This window comes from Pocillopora verrucosa, chromosome 1 (assembly GCF_036669915.1).
Source record: "Pocillopora verrucosa isolate sample1 chromosome 1, ASM3666991v2, whole genome shotgun sequence".
NCBI classification, from domain to species: Eukaryota; Metazoa; Cnidaria; class Anthozoa; order Scleractinia; family Pocilloporidae; genus Pocillopora; species Pocillopora verrucosa.
Window position 1 is genome coordinate 8,433,724 of NC_089312.1, and position 15,025 is coordinate 8,448,748.

Here is a 15,025-nt window from a genome sequence, read left to right on the forward strand (position 1 = left end):
TGCTGTTACAGTCAAACGGTCTGTCTCTATATGAAGTATTAAGTTGTTTCACCGCTGACCACCCATATTTCGGACTATTTTTAATTTCCCAGTTCGTCTTCCGTGATGTAGTAATTCCCTTTGCAGCCACTAGCCTGAAGACGAAGGCATCATTAGGCTACGGAAATCTCCCACATCGCAAATTTTAAAATAACTTGGGTATCCAAGCTGAGAAAGTGCAAGTTCTGTTCACAATATAGAAACAAATGGAAGAAGAGACAATGTCAAAACTCCCAGTAAAGCGTGTACGCAGAGCAATCGAAGCTGACTCCATTCACTTGGCCTTAGCGATGTGGATGGAAATGTTCCCTGATGACACTGAGGAACAGTGTTCAACGGCAAATGGTAGGGAACAGTCGACGACAGCTGGTACAGGAACTTCCGCAACAACGCAACTATTCCGTAAGGTTGGCTGTGTTCTGGTGGAAGGCAATGGCCGCCTTCTTGCGATTGATCGCAGCCGTGACGGTGTTCATGGATTGGCCAGTTTGTTAGTGAAACATCACGACAGAGCTAAGGATTGCAGTGTCTTTATTTCAAGAAAACCTTGTACCTACTGTTCTAAACTCTCCTTGAAGGCGGGCGTGAGGAAAGTGTCTTATCCGCCGGTCGAACCCGAATATTACGAGGCAAGGAAAGAAGAGAAGCGGGTCGAGGCTCTCTTTGATGCCGCCCAAATCGTTCAAAATGTTTTTTTCCCCCAGTTAAAGAAGGAATTGGTAACCGCGGTCGAAGAAGAGTTATCAGCTAAAGCAACATCTTTCAATTATGTTCGTGAGTTTGTTGAAAAGGTTTCTAATAGATTTTGGAATGACAAATACGCGAAGGGTGTCATCGAGGGACCCTTACATCAAGCAAAACACGATCTCGAAAACCTTTCGAAATGGTTTGCTCAAATTTATCTTCCTTTGAAACATTCCAAGCTTGTACTGGCTGCCAAGCACATAGCGATTCCTTCGGAGAGAGCAACAAGCGCGTTTGATCCAGAAAATGATATACACCAACGACGAATTGCAAATCACTTGCTTGCTTTGGGAAGGATGACCGTCCAGTACACCGTGGAACCGAAAACAGGGGTCGGCTGTGTCATCATGAAGGACAATGATATAGTAGCAGTTGGCTGGAATGATTTTCCCCTTAAATCAATCGAGGAAAGTTTTCATTATGCAACCGATCAAGAAAGAGACGGAAAATATCCTTTCTTCATTCACGCAGAGCAAAACGCTCTTCTCGCGCGTAACGCAAAAGATGTCACGGGGACTGTCATTTTTGTCACGAAAATTCCTTGTCACGAATGCACCCCTCTAGTGAAGGTTGCTGGGATAGGAACAGTAGTGTTGTCAACACCACTTAAACCAGTTCAGGAAAAGTACAGCCTGAATTACGACACTTTTCGAGAGGAGGTAGAGAGAGGAACCTTTATATGCTATGAAACATCTACAGAAAACGTATCATAGAACCACTTACATATACGAGATACTTGCTAAGTACCTTACTTCAGGACATGCGGAAGGATACAGCAGATGACAGTGACTTCAGATACAAATCTTTGAGTATTTTACTACTATGCGTAACGGTATCACCAGTTTTGACAATGTATAACACACGTTTTTAATCACATAACACTCTAGACATATGATGTATTGTAACAATTCCTGCACACCATTAAAAAAGACATTCCAGCAGTAAACAGTGAACACATTCCAACCCAATCTTTGGCAAATTTCATCTTTTAAAAAGCAAAGAATAAATATAATTGTATATATTTCATGGCCTTCTTAAAGACCCCAGATTCTGAAACTAAGTGAGGTAATTGTATTTGAGGCACATATGTTTGTTAGCTAATGCTCAGGTCTCCGGTCGGTCTCTCTGAGTTTGCCAGTAGGTCGCTGATATGTTTTTGATTCTCCTCAAGTTCTTCGAGCCTTTCCCTTACTGTAATTATATCTCGATGCTGTCGATCCTAGAACAAATCAGAGATGTAATGTCACTTTACATACATTACTATAAAGCTGCCAGTTCGAGTTTGATTTGAGTCAAGTTCGATTTCGAACCTCAATGGCAATAAAGATCATAACCACAAGCAAGCCAAAGTAGTGCACGGTAGATCATTCATATACGATAAATAAACTGTCTCGACAATCACACTTAAATACCACAAGAAAGCCAAAGTAGTGCACGGTAGATCATTCACATATGTTAAATAAACTGTTTTGACAGTCACACTAAAATAATATTTTTCAAAAGAATTAAAAACAGTATCACTGAACAAAAGAAACACATCGCTGATGAAAATCAAGTGAATGGAATTCTTTTTAGGGAGGCGGTGTGGCCGAGTGGTTAGGGTGCTGGTAATCTGGTGGGCCCGGGTTCAAGTCCTCCACCCTACTATTTACTGGATTTGTTCTTGGTTGTCCCAAATTTAACTCGTCGGCTGCGCTGTGTAAATAGCCAACTGGTCTGCCTCACACCATTTGGGATTTTCAAGTACTTTATGTTTATTTCAGCCATTGTAAAGCGCTATTGGATGGCGATAAAAATAGCGTTATATATATAACGTACTTCTTTATTTTATTTTTGCGGAAGGACGACTTCATTGTTACACTCGATAGACTATTACACTGATAAACTTCATTTCGATGGAGTGTCATTTAACCAAAACCAAAGAAATTCCAAGATCAATTATAAGAAAGAAAAATACCGTTAGGAGCCACTGAGAACTCTAAGTTCAAGCAAACTGCCTCGAGCGCGAGAAAACGCCGGCGACCAAGTCGTAGTTGGTTTTAGTTTTGCGTCTGATTGGTTGAGAGATTGGCGCAAGTTTTTAAGACTACTCTCTGAGCAGTGTAAATTTGTTTCGAAACTCAATTGAAAATTGTTCTAATATGAGGCGAGAACTCAAGTTTACCTGGTCCAGAGTCGAATTAAATGGCACTGGTGAGCTTGAGTTGGGAATAAACGCTACTCCTACACCCTGACTACCGTCCAGAACGCTCTTGAAACGATGCTGTTTTTTCCTAAACTGTTTCGGTGAAAAAAAAAAAAAAAAAAGATTATAAATAAATAAACAATAGAAGTACTGTTTGTTTCAATTACTAGCACAAAATCTCAAACTGAAAGCATGTGTTCAGATTCCTTTCTGCATGAAATCCAATGCTTGCGTTCCTTTCTTCGGTAAGACACCACTTTCTCACTACCTATCTTTCGGGAACTTGAAGAAATGCTGGGGGAGGGGGTGAGGAAAGGGGTACTTGCGATAGAGGTAAGCTTTACCAAAGTTTGCCGCTTGGCTGATTATTTTTTCCCTATCTCCCATCACCATTCCAATTTTCGCGCATATCAACCTCGCAAGAAACTAATGACAACTGGGAAACGCCCGTGTTATGAAATAACTCACGCATGCACTGTTGAATACTGAGTAACCTTGTTCCTTAAGCTCTCTCTTGATTTTCTGAGGAAAAGTTTCTCTTTTCTTTGTTCTGTATCGCAGTTTTACCAAAGAACAAAATGATTAACGAAAAAGCCTATGCAGTAAAAAAGCAAAATATTAGCAAACCTTCTCAAACTGTCTCTTCATCTTCTCATTCTCAAGCTCCAAGTGTCTCCTGTAAAAAATAATGATCATTACCATAATCTGCTCATGCAAGCAAATAATTATAAGCCCCACTTGCACTTCGTGATCCTTCCCGCGCTCTCGATTCAAGCTTTCTCGCTACAATACACCCACAAAAAGCAACACGGCTATGGAAAGACTACTGTGCACACTACACACTAAGCTTATGGGTTTAACTATAATTGTAAACATTAAAAGTTCATTTTAAAACTGACAAAAATTAGCCATTAATTCAACTGCTTACTTGACTGAGTCTTTCTCTAGTTTCAGTTGTTCCTCACGAGCTTCTAAGACTTGCATTCTATCCCCAAGATCACTGATTTCTTCTTTGTGTTTCTTAGATTTCTGTTAAAAGAGCAAACCTTGATAAGTGAAAAAACTCAGTTGTCAGATATGTCAAAAAGTGCTATACACCGCATGTCGCTTGTTAGCACCCCACAAAATATCTGAGGTCTCACAGTCAACAAAGTAAATGAGTCCCATCCATACTTTGTGGGGCCTTGCTTGGAGGGTACACTTGGAATCAGTACAATATAAACCATGGGGCTTATGAAGTGCGAGATTCCTTAGCTAGTGGTATATCACCTACAAAAATGGAGCGATAGCGGCGAAATAGGTAAAACAATTTGATGAAAATAACGAACCAACAAAAAACAGAACAACGCAAAAGAAAAGTAGGAAAAAAAACCAAAACAAAAGCAAAGGAAAGTAAAATGTAAGAAAGAAAGTAGTTTTCAACTTGCTTTTAAAAGTTGCCAAACTTGTTCAATTTCAAATGTCAGGCCTGAGCTTATTAAAACATAAAGGACCTTAATAATGAAATGACAAACTGAAGCCTTATGTTGGTCTTGTACTTGGGGACATCAAACAGAAGCGAACATTTTTCCCTCAGAAATTATTTCTAGATATAGTTTCGTGCAACATGATATTTTCCTTTCAAAAACAGAACTCCTTTTAAAGATTTTTATCATTCCGCAATCGATCGGGGCATGCATTTGTTGCCCAAGTTACTTCCTCTAAGATGCGTGCCGCGAATTATTCTGCGTTCGCGAAGATTTTAGTTGTTCCAGAGGAACAGCTACAAATAGGACAGAGGGGTGAAAAATTCACTGAACATAGACAAGGCAGATAATTGAGAAACACTTAATATCCGCAGAAGAGGATCACAAGACACATAACGATCCATCTGGTTATATATTAGCCACACCTTCTTGTACTCTTTTTCCAGTTTTCTTGACTTCTCCTCCTTTCCTTTTAGTGTTTTCTCTAAGTCAGTGATTTGTTTTACCAATTCATTCTTTTCATCCTTCCATTGTTGTCTGAAAAACAGAAATCATAACTACAACAGTAAGTGAGGTGGCTATAATTATAACTACACAATTGCATCACGTTGGCAGGTAAAACCTTCCCTGGCGAAGATAGATTTGATGGCGTTGAAAAAAATCAGTGATTACCTATTTTGTTCAAGATTGCCCCGACTTTCCTCCTGTTGCCTCTGTTGATCTGTTCTTGCAATACCTGAGACAGAGAAACGTTCCTTCTTAATACCCAAGGTTTACAGTTAGTTGTGTAACTGTGCGGTGCATGGAAGGGTAGGTGCCATGCAACACAAGAGTTTTAGAACTATCAGAACTGAAAAACTAGAGAGCGTTTTTTCGATTCGGTGCCATAAACTCAAAATCAGTTATCACAACGGAAGAAGACGTACAATACACGGAGGCGACGAAAAGCCAAAGTAAACACACGCGAACCGTCGAAAGTGGAGGATAACTGGAGGAGTGGGGGTGGGGAGGAGAGAGGGGGGTTAGGGCGCTGGTAATCTGGTGGGCCTGGGCTCAAGTCCTCCACCCTACCATTTACTGGATTTGTTCTAGGTTGCCCCAAGTATAGCTCCTCGGCTGCGTTGTCGGGGGGGGGGGGGGGGGGGGGGAACCAACAAAGAGTAAAGTATTGCAACTCCAGAAAACTTTCCACATTTAATTGAAAATTGCTATCAACTCATCATTGTTTCTTACTTAGTTCGTCATTGAGTAACTCTAGTGATGTTTTGAGCCTGTCATTTGCTGCTAAAAGCTGCTGTTCGTTGCTCAAGAGACTGAAATAAGAAAGAAAAACCTGTTATACAGAAACTTCCAAATGGATAGCATTATCTTCATGAGTTAAAAATGTTATGGACGTTCTGCATCATCACTAAGTCCAGTCCATCCATCTAATTTCCATCGTGAAGACGACTCAATCCCACATCCCCTCCCAAAGTCTTTCTTTTTCACTTCATCCTTATTCCGTAACTATCAACAGGGTAAAGCTACCTGCTTGATTTATGAGGCAAAATAGAAGGTATTAATGTTATATAATCATCACTTCAGAGAAGTGGAGGGGTGACGGACGAGGTATATACATGCCCCTTTCTTGGCTATACTTACTGTAAGGATTCGACTTCCAACCAGTTTGCACCCTCTTTTCAATTACTAACAACCTCACCTTTGACACTGGTTTTGAAGCTGCTGCTGTTTTTGCTTCAAATCCTGGGTTCGAGATTTTTCCTACAAAGCAAAAACTTTGTGAGGTTTATTTGGCTTTTTTTAAACATGAAATGTAAACTAGCCTCACTTCTTTTGCTGTACTAAAATATGATTTATTCTCCTATCTTATACGACATGGCCACCAACCTTGTCAAGTTCATCCGCTGTGTTTCGCATTTCTTGAAGTTGATTCCTCAGCTGATTGCATTCCTTTTCTGCCACGTTCTTAAAAGTAAAGGGAAATCAAACATGAGTTTAGGATTAAAACTGATCACACGTTCGGTAATGTGGGTCACTGCTTAAAACCTAATCTAGCACTGTACTTTAACACTACAGTTAGATACCTTTTCTTAAACACGATTTGATTCTAAAAGTAACTCAAGGTAAGTTTTCATGATGACGCCTTTATAAAATGCATAGGTGAGCCCGGTCCGGTAGGGTAGTAAGGGCGAATGAAGGAAGTGTTTATAGAGGAGAGGCCACTCTCCCTTGGCCCCCTCCCCCTCCCCCTCCCCCCCTCCCCTCCTTTTGCCGTGACATTTCCGCTTATTAGGAGTACAAACCTTAAACTCTGTGGCTGATCTGACTTGATCTTCAAGTTTCTCAATTTGAATTCGATGTGCCGCATCAGTATCCGCCCTTGCTCTGCAAATAGATCAAAACTGTCAACAGATTATGCCAACGCACCCTACCACGTGCATAGAGGGGGGAGGGGGGCTGGGTTGGTTGCTTCACAGGTTTATGGACAGGCAAATTACTAGGGATACCGGGGAACCCTCATTGGCTCATTTGGTTCAAATCCCGCCGTGTTTCTAGTTAGACGTTTTGGTTGTAGATGGCATCGTTACTCGAATGGCCTTGATCGGTTACGTTAGTGTTTGGTTGAGTTAGTTATTCAGTTTTGGCTTTACGAAAAAGTTCGAAAAATTGTCCTGATTCACAGAACCCGACTGCTTCGCAATTCAGTTGGTGAAGCTTTAGCGCTAATTTCTTTAACACCAGCTATGAGAAAGAAGAACCTTCTAGGTAAAATCTACTTAGCAAAGACGAAAACAGAAAAAAAACAATATATATATATATATATATATATATATATATATATATATATATATAAAGTCTTTGTTATGAAATACAATTATACCATAAAAAACGTTAAAGTAATTCGAATCGGATTTAAATAGCGCGGAGAGGGAAATTCGTAAACCCCAAATAAATCCCCTCTGTACATACACCTGTAACTCACATGAGGTACGTAGCGATATCATACTGATAGCTGCGTTAGTACGAAATCTTTGCATACATGTACCTTTCCATCTGTCCTACACTGGCTTCCAACTACAGAGAGAGAGAAAAAAAAATTACTTTTGGCAGTTCAACTTATAACTTTTCCTTACTTCTCTTTACTCCTAACGTTGGCATGGATGGTTTGATGACGATCAGATGTAAAAGTTGACCTTAATTGGTGCGTTAAAACTTGTGTTTAATAGCTAACATTTAGCGAAAGCAAACATCAAGAAATAGAACTTGCAATTGCAACGAAGTTGTACGTTAAAGAACCAAAGACAACACCACCTTGAGGGATGACAAATTCACAGCAATTACTTCGATGAGCAGTAGTTCATGTGAGCATTTTGAGGCTTTAACCTTTTCTGACCGAATAATCTCTGGAACAGCTCATGAACGTGTCTGAAATCTTTCACTATTTTCAGTGTACCCTTCAAAAACTAACCTGAAGTTTAGCTTGTTCTAACTGAGTTATTTTCTCCCATTCCACTTCTCTTGCTGATTGCACTCGTTTACTCAGTTCATGTTCCTGGTAAAAGAGGATAAAGTTTAACGATGTTCAATGTGGAGGAAACAAGTACAATCTCCTTTGGGCGAATTGTGGACGGTAAAAGCATCAGCCAGATATATTCTTTGTCGGGCAATACTGCTGACTTATCAACAATTCTCCATTACCAAAATGATTTTAATGTTCCCGATGAGTTTTGGCCCATGTCTGGGTGTCACTGGTTCGTTCCGAAATGGTCTCATAATCTTGTAAATGAAAGAATTAAGAACTCTAAATACCTTCTCGTCAATCGTTTTCTTGAGGTGTTCCACTGTCCTTTCCAATAGTTGTACTTTATTGTTATAATTGTCTAATTCTGCTTTTAATGCATCACATTCTCGTTCTAGATCTCCTTTGTTCTTCATTAAGCTGAAATTCAAAATGCAATGAGACATCATGTAGACTCGAATAAAGCAGATTCCAAAGCATCAGTTCAAAATAATGAACACTCCTCTAATTTGCTATCCAGATATGATACAATGTAAATCTACCACCACAAACCTGATCTTCAAATTGCTCAGCTCAACTTTGTGTTTGTGCGACATTTCTTCCATTTGGCTGAGAATCAAACAGTAGTACTTTGAAAATCAGTTTTCGCATAATTGAAATCCCAAAGAAGAACAATATACTGTCAAATATCTTTCCTATATGAGTAATTTCGAGACAAAAAATAACAGTAAAAATTTTACGCCATTTATGTAGACCCCTGGTGTGACAAATTCCAGGTTCGCAGCACAACCAAATACAACTCAGAATCAATCCAACAGTTATTCAAACTACATACAGTAAAAAAACTCGTGTAAATGAACCTAGAATTTAAGAACCTGCTAGGCTAAAATTTCCTCGGTAAGCACCCCTCTTAAAAGAACCATTCTAGGCTAAAATCTCGGTGCAGGTTCATATTTTTAGAAAGCAGACTTTTGTTCGAATTTGATACACTACATCGCATGCGATACAAAAATGTAACGAAGCCCAGCCAGAACACCGGCAAAGTTATAATACCACCATACTGTACCATTAGTATATCCATAGCTGTGCAACATATCCGATTGTTTGTGTGCAAGATGTGTAAAGCATGGCATAAAGCGCAGTATCACACCCACCGATACAAGTTGTTTTTCTTTTCAAACAAAACTTTAGAATGCGATTAATTACCTAGGTAGCCTGAGTGCAAAGTTATTAAACTTGATCCTGACCTTTTTTGTGACATGGCCTCTTTTTCCAGTCTGTTTATTTCTGTTGTCATCTCCTCCTTCAACCAAAACAAAACAAAACAATGCGAAATCAAGTGTCAAAATGATAAAATAATAAAGCCAAATTTAAAAATTGACTGGGAGATTTATACATGCGACTACATGTATAAATACTGTTTCAGATGCTTTCATCAGATCTATCATATGCTCTCATCATCTTTGTAGAGGTTTATACCTTGATAAAACAAGTAATGAGCTGGAATACAAATTGAATCAAGAGATCTTGTTTACAGAGAATAGTTATGTTATAATAATTGGTCATTTCAAAGACAACTAAAGCCTAAGGTATTGAATGAGGTGATCAAGGTCTGTGCAGCACCAAATCACTACATGTACAAGTTTATACTTCAAAAATGTACTAACACCAAATTTAAATTTTGTTGACTGCCTTTGGGTCATATTCATACAAATCATCCCCTCCAGTGTAATAAACAGGGTAATAATATATGATTTCACCATATATACAGTATGTGCATGAAAGTTCAAACCTGTGTTTCATTGTTTTTCTGATATTCTGCCTGTAAAGTTTCACATTGGAGCTTTAAAGAATCTCGTTCAGTCTGATAAGATACAATAAAACAACAAGAATTACTAGGTATTCCATTAATTTTGCAACACGCAAGCTCCTAACACGCTATAAGGCTTATATCATGATATTAAAATACCACAAACATCATAATAAAAGACTCATACCTCAAGTGATTTACACTTTGCGGTCATTTCTGTCAGTTGTCGCGCTTGCAATCTGGATACCTGAGATATCAAAAAATAAAATTATTCCCTTTATTTTAAATAAATTAATTGCATATAACATAAAAAGATAATACAAGACCCCTTCATAGTAAACCCTGCTGAAACATACAGCTGTAATGCTCCCAAGAACTCTTATTCCAGACCTGCATGTGTGGTTTAGTTGGACAGTGGTTTACTTTTGAAGCGTACATGAAAGTGAGGCTATCAGGTCAAGCTTCCCTGAATATTACTAGAGTTGTGAAGTTAATTATAAGCATGAGCATCAAAAATGTAAAATCATTTTCAAACTCAGCACTTTTATCTGCTGCAAAAAACAATCCTCATGGCTTACCAGCCAATTAGTCTAATAAACTTTTATTATGACTGCATTTCACTCACATGGTCAGACTGTAAACCAGATGTTTCCCGCTGAGCTCTGATTTCATCCAGTTCACTTAAGAGGCCTTTGATCTTCATGTGAAGCTGCAGAATATATATAAACAAGTTTAATATGGACAATCTTACCAATGAGATTAGTTAATATAATCACTCTCAGATAAAGCAATTGTGCAGAATGCAAAGCACACCTGAGCATTTTCTCTTTGTAAAGCCCTTGTTCTTTGGGCATCATTTGGACCTTCTTGTTGCAATCTCTGTACTAGTGAATCTCTCTCCTTCTTAAGTGATGCAATCTTAGAAGCAAGTATTCCATGAGAAACAAAGTTAACATTAATTCCAATTATCCTCTTCATAAATAACAAAAGTCCACTATCTAAAGTTATGGGCTAAATAGCAAAAAAAGTTCGACAAGGTGAGAGGCTGAGGGTGACCTTGTTGTGATATACATTAAGTTATGCTGTTGTGAAAAATTACAGTTCTTCTCTTTTCAGTAACAAGGTCAACCTCTACCAACATCCTAATACAAAGGGCTTGAAAAATTATACAGGCACACAACTGTAAACTGTACTTGTAGACTTAATATCAGGTACAAATAACTGTGCATTTCACAGGCTCAAAGTAATAGAAAAAACTTTATCAAACATATTTATGCTAAATATATGGTACATATACATGTATACTGAACTATGTCATAAGGTGTGATGTAACTTAATCATAGTCTTACTGACTACATGTATATCCTTTCAAAAATTCAAAAATAAGTATTGATTATCAATTATTGTGACATTAAAAGATCATCCTTATCATCACTGGTTACAGCTGAATGTAAAACTTTTTATGAGGGCAATGAAGTCTCTTGAAAAGAACTGCTACATAAACTTACAAATAACTTTTTGATAACAATTATTTTACCTCCATATCATGGTGGGCTTGCATTTCATCGATAATTTGTTTGTGTTGGGCCTGAGAATCAGTTAAAAGAGAATGAAGAGACCATAAATTGAATATTTATTTGACACATTGCAAAAATAAAACACGCACTAAAAGTGATATTCAGTATGTACACACTATAAGTGTGCTTGATTACATGCATCTCAATTTTTGAACCATAAATCAATAAATTTGAGGAGTTAACTACAAAAAGATCTAACCTGTTCATGTTCATACTCAGACTTCAAGAAGGAGTAATCATATCGCAACTTGTTGAAGTCACTGTTAGTACAAAAATAACAATTAGTATTCTTCATATATATAAATGCTATAATTTGTTCATAATCATAATTACATACTTTTTTGGCAATCATTATAATGATGTTTCTTTCAATTATCACACTCTGCATTTCACTGAAAATAATTTTCATCTAGGAAAAATCAGTTTAATTATTATAATAATGCAATTAACAATTGGTTAATGCTGTGATACATCAGCTTCCATTCAAGGATGTATGCAGCAGAGTTGCTAGAGTCACAGCCAAAAGCAACTTCATTCAGTTTTATACAGCTGTTTTGTAACAGTGTACTTGTATCATGGAGGAATCATGCGGCATGCAAAACTAACCTTCTGTATTTATCCATCTCACTTTCCATTGCTTCATATCTCTAAAAAATTAAGGAAAATATAAACCAAATTTTTAAACACTCAGAACTTCAGCCTGAAGAGTTAATTTTGTACCTTCAAGGAAATAAGTAGGATGTTTAGTAACTCTCGTAAGTAAGTAACTAACTTTAAAGGCTTTCAACCCATTTACAGCACATGTATATTCTGGAGCTGTTGAATATGGTACATGTGTTCATCAAATACAATTCCATATAAACAATTTATTTACCTCTTTGTAAGGCCCTTTTACCTCTTCTCGTAACTTAACCCTCAACAGCTCCATTCTTTGAGGTGTTACAACCTGCAAACAATAATAATAATTGTACAGTTTTTGCATTATCGACCTGATATAAAGTCGATATAACCATAAACAGTGTAATTATGATGGGCTAGTTCTTTTATTGCAGGAAACTTGCAGTGGTTATAAAAGCTCTCACTGCCTATTTAGGATGTATTAGTAACTATGTTGCTGGAGAAACAGCTACAAATCTTTTCCTCATAACATCATCAAGTTGACTAGAAATTACAAAGATTAGAAACAGCTAAAAGCGTCCATATAATTACAGGTATATGTACTTTGTCATTTCCCAGAATCAAAGCAATCAATTAATTTCTAAACTAACAGTTTTACCCCCACACTTATATGAGGGCGGCATTTAACCAGATTCCAGTTTGATCAAGAAAATGCAGTAATGTTAATAGTTTATCATAGGTGACCTGTGATCTTATCTCTTCACATTCGCGTATCTTAGCATCTCTTTCTGCTCTCATTCTTTGCACAGTTTCTTGGCTTTGTTCCTGGGTTTTCTTAATCTCTTCTCTGGCCTCTTCAAGTTCTCGCTCTTTCCTTTCATCCATCTATAAAACAAACGCATTACTCACGAGTGTTGTTAATTTCACACCTATCACAAAATGTATTTTAACTTAATTTTTCTACATCTATTTGCATTGGATGGTAGTGCAAGAAATCTCTCCTACAAAAACTCACATCTTGCAGCTGAAGGTGTTCAGCCTTCAAAGTCTCATAGGTGGTCCGCAATTTCTCAATTCTTATCTTTTGCTCTGTGACAACTGCTTCAAGGTTTCCCATTTTCTCCAGTTTTTGAAGAATTTCAGTCTGCTGACCTGCCATGATGATTTCTAAACAAACAATAATTGAAATAAGATGTAAAATTTGTCCATAAACATAGGAGTCATGCCCTTTGGATTTAGTAATAAAAAAATCCACTAGGGTTCTATCCATCTGACAATGGCTTACCCCACTCATTATCTAATTGTAATACAGAGTGAGAAAAGTTAATTATCCTGACATTTTGTGATTTGAACAAAATAGAAAATGAGCCTGTCTCATTGTTAAGTTTTGATTGATAAGTAGATTTATACTAAAATAATTAGATTTGCTCACAGTTCTTGTGGGAGAGTTCAATTTAGGCTCCACTCTCATGAACAGTCATGCAATTTTGTAATCTCAAACTGATAATCTAATTGTGGATAAGTTCTTTGGGGCCAGTCTCAAGTTTGACTCTAAAAAGAACTTGAGACTGCTAGACTGCACTGGAAATGTATTATATGTGGACAAGAAGCCTAAGTTGAACAAGAGTTTTACATCACTATCTCATGGTTTTCTAGAGGTTAATAAGTTGGCTGAAAACTGGAGCTAATGTTTTTATTTCTAAACCTTGTTTTACTAGCCAGCCACAATATATCAGTTGTACCAATATAGTAAGTAATTGTGAGTTCAACAATTAAATAAAACAATGAGCAAATCTTCCTCATCCTTATATCAACCCTTGGGATTGAAACATCAGCAGATAAGCAGTATTTTTTTTTTTTTTGTTATCAATTCATTTGTTGTTATGACATGTTTGTAAGCGGTATCACTGAACTTGTATCGGTAGAAATGTATTTTAATAAAACCAATCGTAACTCTTCAGGTAGATATATCAAAGTCAAATGCCTGAATGTATGAATACAGGCCTAATGGTACTCCAAAAACTAGTCAACCACGCTGGTGACAAGACGAAAGACATCTTTCTCTGGTTTACTTTTAGTGACGAACCAATTCTACAAAATTTCAGAAGGTAAAGGAGAGGTTTTAAGTTAAAGTTACAAACAACCAAACAAAAATTAATGTCCATTAAAACGTTACGCTAGCTGATAATTCCTGTCAAACAACTCCATTTTTTGCGTCACGTTTCATAATAGGTTCCATATAAGTTTCAAACGCTCTCTTTCTAAACAAAGACCACCAGTTCTGCATTGACACTTTAACAGCTCTGGCTTGAAAACAAAGCATTCAAGTACTTGCTAACATAAAATAAATTCACCAAAACATTGTTGTTGACTTAGCGGGCTGAAGTAAAGTGATCTCTTAGGCACGACTGCGATGGAACTTAACAACATTCAAGCTGTTAAAGATGTTTTCTACTATTCTGCTGTAAAGTAAGTCTCACAGAAGGTTAAGTTAACTTAAATAACTATCGTCCTATTAAAGTAATCTGTGGTAAATCTAGCGCCTTGTTTGAGCAAAACACTCCTAATTAAGTGGAGTTCATTACCAACAAATGCACATTAGAGCTTTGTACGAGCCATGAAGATATCAACTTACCTCGGTTACTTTAATGCTGCCTTTGTCCCGTTATTGCAATGTTTTGTGGTCTCAAAAACTTAAAATCATTCTTGTAACTATAGAAATTTAACGATTTTCCACTATTTACAGAAATACAAAAGAAAACTGCCACAGAATTACAATTAAAGGCGTCCGTCGCAACCACCCGCCATCTTAAATTAATGACGTCACGAGGCCTTTGTGTGGCTAACCACTGACACCTTGCTGAATCTGCGATGACGTCTGCGAAGGTGCACAGTAATCGGTGCAAAAAGGTGACCCTTTCGTATATCAAATACCGATATAAAATCAACACTAAGGAAAGCCGAAAACTATGTGAATTGTACGCTTGTCGAGAGGTTATTTTACATATCCTAACGCCTGTTTAGAGGGTTTCGATGGGGTTAACCCGGCGTTAGCCGTAAAACGGT

At 37.5% G+C, this 15,025-nt stretch overlaps 2 protein-coding genes across 2 annotated transcripts; one reads left to right on the forward strand and one right to left on the reverse strand.

Moving 5' to 3' along the window:
* The first annotated feature begins 100 nt into the window (after nt 1–100).
* Nucleotides 101–1,506, forward strand: LOC131799050 (cytidine and dCMP deaminase domain-containing protein 1-like). The gene has a single exon (XM_059116718.2). The coding sequence runs from the start codon at nt 246–248 to the stop codon at nt 1,494–1,496; it is 1,251 nt and encodes a 416-aa protein (XP_058972701.2). The 5' UTR covers nt 101–245; the 3' UTR covers nt 1,497–1,506.
* On the reverse strand, nt 1,439–14,760 carry LOC131799049 (centrosomal protein of 83 kDa). Its single transcript, XM_059116717.2, has 26 exons — nt 14,595–14,760; nt 12,975–13,126; nt 12,704–12,844; nt 12,216–12,287; nt 11,948–11,988; nt 11,541–11,601; nt 11,302–11,352; nt 10,578–10,682; nt 10,390–10,473; nt 9,952–10,011; nt 9,747–9,818; nt 9,202–9,257; nt 8,507–8,563; nt 8,245–8,374; nt 7,904–7,987; nt 7,481–7,509; nt 6,738–6,819; nt 6,322–6,399; nt 6,134–6,195; nt 5,668–5,747; nt 5,107–5,170; nt 4,860–4,971; nt 3,897–3,997; nt 3,596–3,644; nt 2,948–3,061; nt 1,439–2,002 (listed from the first exon to the last, which is right to left on the reverse strand). The coding sequence occupies exons 2-26, from the start codon at nt 13,116–13,118 to the stop codon at nt 1,877–1,879; spliced, it is 2,055 nt and encodes a 684-aa protein (XP_058972700.2). The 5' UTR covers nt 13,119–13,126; nt 14,595–14,760; the 3' UTR covers nt 1,439–1,876.
* Between the last annotated feature and the right edge of the window lie 265 nt (nt 14,761–15,025).

Coding starts and splice junctions, on each gene's coding strand:
- LOC131799050 (XM_059116718.2), top strand. CDS start 246: ATGGAAGAAGAGACAATGTCAAAACTCCCAGTAAAGCGTGTACGCAGA.
- LOC131799049 (XM_059116717.2), bottom strand. CDS start 13,118: ATGGCAGGTCAGCAGACTGAAATTCTTCAAAAACTGGAGAAAATGGGA. Junction 8,375..8,506: donor CTGAGCAATTTGAAGATCAG/GTTTGTGGTGGT, acceptor TTTGAATTTCAG/CTTAATGAAGAACAAAGGAG. Junction 4,972..5,106: donor GGCAATCTTGAACAAAATAG/GTAATCACTGAT, acceptor TCTGTTTTTCAG/ACAACAATGGAAGGATGAAA.